At 31.3% G+C, this 9,159-nt stretch overlaps 1 protein-coding gene across 1 annotated transcript in view; it reads right to left on the bottom strand.

Annotated features, from left to right (window-relative positions):
• Positions 1 to 991: 991 nt before the first annotated feature.
• The window catches only part of LOC139490541 (tripartite motif-containing protein 5-like), a 22,191-nt gene continuing 14,023 nt past the window's right edge, over positions 992 to 9,159 (bottom strand). The window contains exons 9-15 of the mRNA XM_071277346.1: positions 9,093 to 9,156; positions 7,172 to 7,278; positions 6,205 to 6,363; positions 4,877 to 4,938; positions 2,688 to 2,759; positions 1,920 to 1,988; positions 992 to 1,238 (exon numbers count right to left, since the gene is read on the bottom strand). Coding sequence (XP_071133447.1) covers positions 9,123 to 9,156 — 34 coding nt within the window. The 3' untranslated portion in view covers positions 992 to 1,238; positions 1,920 to 1,988; positions 2,688 to 2,759; ... (2 more) ...; positions 7,172 to 7,278; positions 9,093 to 9,122. The remainder of the gene's footprint in view (positions 1,239 to 1,919; positions 1,989 to 2,687; positions 2,760 to 4,876; positions 4,939 to 6,204; positions 6,364 to 7,171; positions 7,279 to 9,092; positions 9,157 to 9,159) is intronic.

The following is a 9,159-nucleotide window of genomic DNA, read 5'->3' as shown; positions in this document are numbered from 1 at the left end:
TAAAAATTGAGACCATGACCTTTTGAAATCAAAAGAGTTCTTCAATCATCCCGATATCTTTCTATCGTTCATCTATACAAGCATCTTTTGAAAACCAACAAAAGAAACTCAATTTAACATTTGGTAATTTTTTTCTTTAAACAAAAACATTTAAAACAAATCGACATATTGAACTTTGACCACTACAACAGTCACTTCTTCACCTTCTCTATATCTTCAACTAATGTAAGAAAATGAATCTCAATATCTTATTGAAAATCATTTGTGAAAAAAACCCCTTTTTTTACTTGAACAGTCACCTTGAACTTTGACCAATAGAACCAAAAAATCAATCAGTTGTATACCCATTCTATATCTTCAATTAAGATTAAGAGAAACAAAGACTTCATTGGGAAAGCATGAGTTTCACAAATTGACAGTTATATGTTCCCATGATATGTTTGTGTTGAATGCATATCTAATAGAACTCTATTTGCAACTATTTGTAGAAAATAATTTGGAAAAGTTTCCAAATTACAATGTTACTCATGCTTTTATATCAGACAGAATTATAGACAAGACTAAAAAAGCGACATACAATTGTTCCTAAAAAAAAAATTTTATGGAGCAATACTAAAAACATGCAAGATTTAATTAAAGGACCAGTTAAATTTAAATATCATCCATTTTTTCAACTTTTTCATTTGGTTGCCTGTTACAAAGATTACAACAAAGCATAGTAGTAAAATCATATAGTGTTTACCTACACATGTTTTTAGGTTACAACTAAAACTGATGAAAATTGGAAATTGCACACTTTCTAATCAACATATGTTTACAAAACTTGAAACACATGTTGATTTGAAAGTGTGCAATTTAAACTTCACTTGAAGTATCTTACATCATGTACATGAAGAAGGCTTTTTTTGCAATCACCATTGGGACACCTAACACCTGAACATTAGTAAAGAGAAATATTATTGTACTATGGCTTCTTCATAAAAAGGTAACATTAAAACATTAATCTTTAATGATAAATGAATTGAACAACAGATAATACCAGTTAATAAATGAAATAAATAAATGTAAACAGTGCCTGCTGTTTAGAACAACTGGTCTTAAACTTTCATGTCCTTTATAACATTCAATCAACTTCTATAATTTATGTATAATAGGTCCTCATTCTGGCACTAGTTGTTTCATTGTGGCCAAGTTCTTGTTTATTCAAGATTTCAACAATCTGTCTATCATGTCCATAGCTATTGAAAAAAATGAAAAGAAAAATAAATATACATTGTATTTTAATATCAAATAACTGGAGGCTTCAAGGAATTTTAATTGGGTTAGTAATGTAAATTCATCGTTCATGAATTCTCAAGAAATGTGTTATGAAATTCAAATAGTATTAAATTGCAAATGGAAACCAGTAATTTGTCAAAGAGACAACAACCTGACCAAAGGGCAAAAAATAGCTAAAGGCCACTAATGGGTCTTCAACACAGGGATATTCATTTTCAACTGATTTTTTTTTTAGTATGGCTGTTTCACTGTCAGGGGAGGGTTGTATGCCAACAAACATGTTTAACCACATGTTATATGCAAATATAAATCAGTAATGTAGTTTGTTGCTGTTTTTAATATTTTTTTTCCATTCAATGTTCAGTACATAAATCCATGGCTGTTAGCTTTCTTATTTGATTTGTTTTACATTTGTTATGTTGGGCCTTCCTTGCTGATGGGTTTTGGTCCTCAATGCTCTCCAACTTCGTACTTTATTTGGTCTTCTTAACTTTTTTGGATTCGAGTGTGACTGATGAGTCTTTTGGAGATGAAACTCACGTATAAAAATACAAAATTTAATCCTGATGAGTTTATTTGCTATATTTGCTTGTTTAAGTAAGTCACATAAAACATGCTTCTTTCATTTTGAGCTGTCTTACCTTTTGCAAAGTTTCCTTAATCAACTGTGTATTGTTTGCCACATCATACTCTGGGTAGGCCATCAGAATCTATAAAGATAAATACAAAATTGTGTACAAAATTCTACAATGATATTCGTTTTGTAATAGGTGCTGTGAAAGTTTCACAAGATCCTGTCAAGCAACTCAGTAGCAGTAGATGATACATAAGTAGGACAATAGGTAATAAACAAGAATGTGTCCATAGTAAAGGGATGCCTGACTAGCACTATCATTTTCTATGTTCAGTGGACCATGAAATTGGGATCAAAATGTAGCCTTAAAATTAGAAAGATCATATATCATAGGTAACATGTGTACTAAGTTTCAAGTTGATTGGACTGCATCAAAAACTACCTTGACCAAAAACTTTAAACCTTAAGCAGGACAGACAGAAGTACAGATGGAGGAACTAATGAACAAAGAACACACAGACAAAAAAAAATGCACCTAGGTTGGGCATAAAAACATATAACAAACAGACTATCCATCACTATATACTTCCATCTTTACCTTTGTCAAAGCAAATAGGTACCACTGTTAAATGAATGACTGAAAAATCTAGAGAGATTCATTTCCAGTCAAATTTTCAACGTCTTATATCTCAAAATAAAGGAAATAGATGTTATTTTTTTTCTGTTTTTTAGTTCTGTTATTTATTTTACTGTCAGTCTTAAACTGTCGTTTTTTCAAAGCTTATCATTTTGTTACAGAGTTGCAAACCTTCTTATAATAGAGCTGACAACATACCTTTGTGGTTATGAAATGTTCTATTTCTTTTTTGTCTACCATTTCCTTTAATAGGTCTTCAACTTGTTCATCCTACAAATAAAAACAAAATACTAGGAAAAAGAAAACAAGAGCCATAACAATTATTTCTGAACAAGGGTGTTTACATAATATATAATCAAAGAGCAGATTGCTCTGAGGGATACAATTGCCATTGTTTTCATTGACACATGTATACATGTAGCTGGATAATATTATTTTCAAAACTAATTCAACTGCACATGTAAAATGTAAAATATATGTAATCTAAATAGTTACAATATAGCCAATCCCGGATAAAAGTATGTGAACAATATACTAAAGGTCTATTGTGTTTTAGTTTTGTACTTTCAATTCTAAGTTTACTTTCCTCAGCAGTCACTGAGACTCAGAGTGAGAGAAGGTATTTCACTTCGTATCTTACATGTATCACCTATTTTCCTACGTTGATTCTAGGAGGAACCCTATTCCTAACTCTTTAAATATTGAATTTCCTTTGGCAGTGATCATGACCTCTTTCGGTACACATTCCTCGGTTTAAATTGCGATCGTTTTTTTTAATATAATACGACGTTTATCGACAGAACAAGTTTATTTTTCTCAACGTGTTGTTATTCAGAATTCACGAAGTTAATTCCGGAAGGGAGACAACTCAAAATGATAATATGGAAGACTCCATTTCACCTGAAGGATTGTTGTAGTTACTTTTATGATGTGGACTACATTTATTTTAATTTAAATGATGCATATGATTAAAATTATGCAACAACAATATCCCTCAATAGCAGACATACATAGAAAGGATCCCAGGAGTTATAAATTAATCAATTGAGTGGGGAATCCAGAGCAACCATTCAATCTAATACCCCTTGAAGTCAAGAAAACTATACGCATGCGCATAATTCCCTAAACAAACCCTGGAGCAAGAATGCACATAAATTAAACGACCTAGATGGTTCTCTTTTTCTTTATGCAAGTACATCAAATATCAGTTTCATAACAGTGGTCAACATATAAGAAAAACTCCACTTCAGTTCTTATATGACAGAAATAGATTTATCGGAATTCAGAGAACTCTCGCATTTTTATCACAACTGGGGAATTCCCTCTGACGTGTTTCTAAATTTATAAAATCACTAAATATAAATACTGCTTAATTCTGATTTTTTGTGTTGTTAAAAACATGCATATAAGTCAAGGGAAATATCAAACATGAAGATTATGAAAAGAACATTATAGGAAAGTTGTTTAAGTTCAATTCATTTGTTTGTTTTTACCTTTTAAACCAAGATAATCAAAAGAATCTGAGATGTTCCTTAATGTTTAGAATAAAACATTTGACGTAAGGGCATGATACCCTGAGCCAATCGTATAAGTCTACAGATTTCTTGAAAGCAATCGTATCCCAAAAACAAGAAAGGTTTCATAGTACACAGATGCCCCATCCTCACTATTATTTTCTATGTTCAGTGGACAGTAAAATTGGGTAAAAACTCTATTTAGAAACATCATATCATAGGGAACATGTGTACTAAGTTTCAAGATGATTGGACTTTAACTTCATCAAAAACTACCTTGACCTTAAGCATTAACCTGAACTGGGACAGATGGACGAACGAACGACATGACGAACGCACGGAGAGACATACCAGAAAACATAATGCCCATAAATGGGGCATAAAAAAAGATGTGGTATGATTGCCAATGTCACAAGACAACTCTGAAAAGAGACTACATATATAAGACCCTGTAAAAGAACTTAGAAATCTCATAGATAGGTGTGTTTTTTGTGTATTGAAATTGTTAGAGAAATTGCCTCTGTAAATGGTTGTACCCTTATTTCAAAGTGCCTTCTATGTGTGCCTTTTGTTTTAATAGCACAACCCTAATGGAAATGATTAAAATCATAAACTATTGACACCAAGATATGTCTCTCAGTAGGCAGAAAATTCAGAAAAAAAAACAATCTGATGGACAGCAACATTACTTATTAATTCAAAGTCTCTGTATTTTAGACAATATAAATTTTACTCTTTTTGAATCCCCTAGTCAGTCCATTTCAAAAAACTTGACAGTAGAAAATGCAAAATAAGATAAATAAATTCATAGTCTGCCAGTGCTGTATAATTTCAAAATTTTAGAACCATTTATCATAACAATTTGCCACTTACCGAGTTTTGTAAACTCTTTCTTTTCTTTCTTCCTGAATTAGTGTTTGAGAGACAATCATTTCCTATAAGAAGATATATTTGATTTTGTTTTATTTCATAAAGATTTCCTATGCAAATTGCCAAGATACAGAGGTTGCAAATAAGAATAACACAATCTAGGAAATAAAAAAGTCCCAGGGAATCATAAATAAAATAGTAAATAAAGACACCACGTGCAGCATTCTTTAGACCAAGTTAGCATTAAGAGCAATGTAGGTATATTTCTGTTTCTATTTGTGTCTGAAAACCAAGATCTGTGATTAATACTAAGTATACGCCCTTTGAAAGTTCATATAAATGTACTAAAATATAATGGAGTATCCATGGTACTGTAAATCAGCTAATTTTGTGTTCAATATTTTTATATATAAAAGGGTGAAAACTCTTAAAAGAAATCGTTTGATGATTTCCTTCATTTGTCCTAATTGTAGATCTTACTAAAACACACTGTGATATCAATGGTCCGTGACTGAATTAAAGTATATAACAATGCGTAAGCCTTATTCTAGTATTGGTATTGTCGTCTGATAACGTCATGCCGATTATTAGATACACAGTTTTCCCTCCTTTAAAATCTTTCTGTTTGAACCCGTTGACCTGGAACTTATCAATTATTGGTAATATGAATTATTTGAAAAACAAAAGGTCCTGGAATGGAGTATTTTTTAAATCAACAGCATTGTCCTATATTATTTATAAATAAAGTTGAATTTTTTTGATTCGCTGTTTTACGTCATGCCTGCTAACATATTGAAAACTGTACCTATAAGCCTTATTTTAAGTCCAGATTTTTAGTATTCATATTGTTATCTTAGAAAGTCCTGCTGATCAAAATACTTCAATAGGGAACCATGTGACAATGATTGAATTTAATAGTGTCAACCCTGTGGTTATGACCTGTGTATATAGCAAAATCCTAAATACACTGTTTGGTGGTGTGCCTGTCAGATGCGGAACGTACAGATAAGGTAATAGGTTCTAATTATTTTTCTATGGATTCATTACTATTCATTTGATATTCATTTTTGTGGGTTTCGTGAACCACAAATACAAATGTTCAACAAATGACATAATTTCTATACTTTTTGTGTGCAGAGATTTGCAAAACCACAAAATCAAATACCCATGAAAATGCAAGTTTTCCTCAATTCACTAAAATTGATACCCAGGAAAATAAATAAATCCACAGTATACTATTTGTATAATTATGACCAATGCAAAGGTCTAAAAAAGAAATGACACATTACATATATATACATTATTAAATAAGATTTGTGACGTATACAAACCATCCATTGAAGGTCTTTTCTTTGAGCCTACTATGACACATGATCCATAACTAGTGGATGGTTTTGGAGACTGACATGGTTGTGATGACTGGGTAGTATTCCCAACAGAAGTTGAATCTTTTTGTGCCAATTCACTTCTCTCTGAGATAATTGGGCTTGCTAAGATGAAAATAAGAATAACATTTCATTATACAGTTTGTTATTATGTTCATAATAAATGTAGTAAAGGGTTATAAAACATTCATCATTCACAAGTATGCGAGGGTCTAAGCTGTTTGCAAGGCTAATTTCTTAAATTTATTTTTGCTGTTTATTTGTGTATTGCAATGATGAATGAGAACCAATACATATCAAATAGCATAATGGTGTCTTCAAAAAGTAAAATATGGAAAAACAATTGGTTTGAAGGAATAGAAGAAATAAATCCAATATTTTTTTGAATTTCTTGATTTTTCTGGTATATCGAATTTCGGAGTATATTTTGCATGGGAAAGGTATGGTCACATTAAAACAACAACTTAATATTTTGTTGAATTATATAAAAAGTTGCAAGAAAGAGTCTTAAATTTTTTTTAGTTGAGAAAATATCTCCGCAAAGAATATATGGACTTTCCTAAGTGCACAAAATCAGTATTTTTCTTCATTTTTGTTAAATGTGCAAATATTATGACACATGTATGACAAAATAAAGAGTTTAAGTTTCATCTTATTCACATATATTTCTTGATTTAAGGCAAAAGTTTTGAAGGCATTCTTATAAACCTGCCTTAATGTCCTTTCTCCTTCAGGACAGTCATGAATTTTTTTTTTTATTTTCAAAATTAAAGGCAATCTTTTTTGTCTAATATAGACTGCAGGGAATATAACAACCACATAATTGATTCTTCTTTTTACGTAAAATAAGCTAGCATTTGTTCCTTATTTTCATGTTTTTCAAAATATATTTAAGCAAGATATTTTATCTTACCTGCCCTTTCAAGTATTTCCCACTGTTCTTTTTTGGCTTTAATTAAATTTATTTCTATCCCTTCCTCGGTTACTTTAGATGATGACTTGACCGGTTGAATTTCACGTCTGAAAATAACCCCAAAAAATTATTCATTGAACTTTAAGCACAATATAGATGATTGGTATTGCATTTAAATTGATTTGGAGGGGTAGCAAAGTAAGTTTTATTTCAGGAAATGCCTAATTTATGGTTAGATTTCCATTTGATATGTGCAATAAACAGCTGCGCCATGAGCGCATGATACGCCCGACGTCTTATGTGGAAGTCTTATGCAATAATCATAAATAGTTTATGAGAAAGTTTTAAGCAATAACCATATATTGTTTTAGAGACACGGCGGGACATGTGAAACCTCCCACCCTGTTTTTTTTTACAAAAACTAAATATTACCAAAATAAAATTTTGAATCAAAACCAAAAAGTATATAGATCTTTAGATTAATATATCAAAGAAGTGTGTAAAGTTTTAAGCAAAAATCATAACTTATTTTTGAGATACGGCGCGACATGTAAAAAACCCTCCCCTGTTTTACAAAATACTCAATAACTCAAAAATAAAATTTTGAATAATTACCAAAAAGTATACAGATCTTTAGATTAATATAACAAAGACATGTGTAAAGTTTTAAGCAATAATCATAAATAGTTTTTGAGATATGGCGCGACATGTAAAAAAAACCTCCCCCTTTTTTACAAAATACTCAATAACTCAAAAATGAAATTTTGAATCATCACCAAAAAGTATACAGATATTGAGATTAATATAACTAAGAAGTGTTTAAAGTTTTAAGTCATAATCAAGAATCGTTTTTGAGATACAGTGCGACATGTGAAAAAAACACACCCCTGTTTTAGTTATAAAGTGCCGTAACTCAAAAAGTTTAAATCTTATTTTCACCAAAAAGTATACAGATCATTTGACTATCATAAGAAACAACTATATTAAGTTTCATGAAATTTGGATAAGTCGTTCTCAAGTTACGGTGCGACATGTTTACGCCGGACAGACGGACGGACACCGGACATTTGTATACCATAATACGTCCCGTCAAAATTTTGACGGGCGTATAAAAATTACTCAAAGTAAGTATGTTAGATGCTGAGGAAGCCTATCCTCCACATCAATTTTAATAGAATAGAATATTTTCTTTCAAATTTATTTCTCTCATGAATAATAATACTTTACTTGATTGATCTATAGGACTATAATGGAGGAGGAATATTATATGCGGCAAAAACTGTTTCAACAGGAAAACAGGCAAGGTACATGCAAATATTATACATACTAATATGCACTACATTACAGCTGGTTGACCATTATGGAATAACAGTTTCTCAAATTATGCCGGACATGTTCCTTACGTCGTAACTACAATCCCCTTTCCTTTCATAAATGTGACCTACCGAATTATACTATTTACAGGATTTGTTATAACATGAACAACACGAAGGGTGCCACATGTGGAGCAGAATCTGCTCACCCTTCCAGAGCACATGAGATCACCCCTAGTTTTTGGTGGGGTTTGTGTTGCTTATTCCTTAGTTTTCTATGTTGTGTCATGTGTACTATTGTTTCTCTGTTTGTCTTTTTCATTTTTAGCCATGGCGTGGTCAGTTTATTTTCGATTTATGAGTTTGACTGTCCCTCTGGTATCAATCGTCCCTCCTTTACAGCAATTGAAAACCACACCCCAAAAATTCATCTGAAAATTAGTGAAAACACCATAATGCAAGAAATAATTAAAAACAAAAACTGTCAGCAGGAAACTAAATGAAAATACATACAGAAAAAGAATATATCAAGATGTATATGCCAGACACATCTACAGTGTGACATTAAAAGCCATTATCAATCATGAACATGTGTTTTTATTACTTACTGCAATTTGATCTCCCAGCCAAACACTGTTTCAGGAGTTGTATCCTTGTGGAGGTTTAAGAACTCTA

This window comes from Mytilus edulis, chromosome 10 (assembly GCF_963676685.1).
Source record: "Mytilus edulis chromosome 10, xbMytEdul2.2, whole genome shotgun sequence".
Taxonomy (NCBI): Eukaryota; Metazoa; Mollusca; class Bivalvia; order Mytilida; family Mytilidae; genus Mytilus; species Mytilus edulis.
This window is presented reverse-complemented; position numbering and strand designations above follow the sequence as displayed.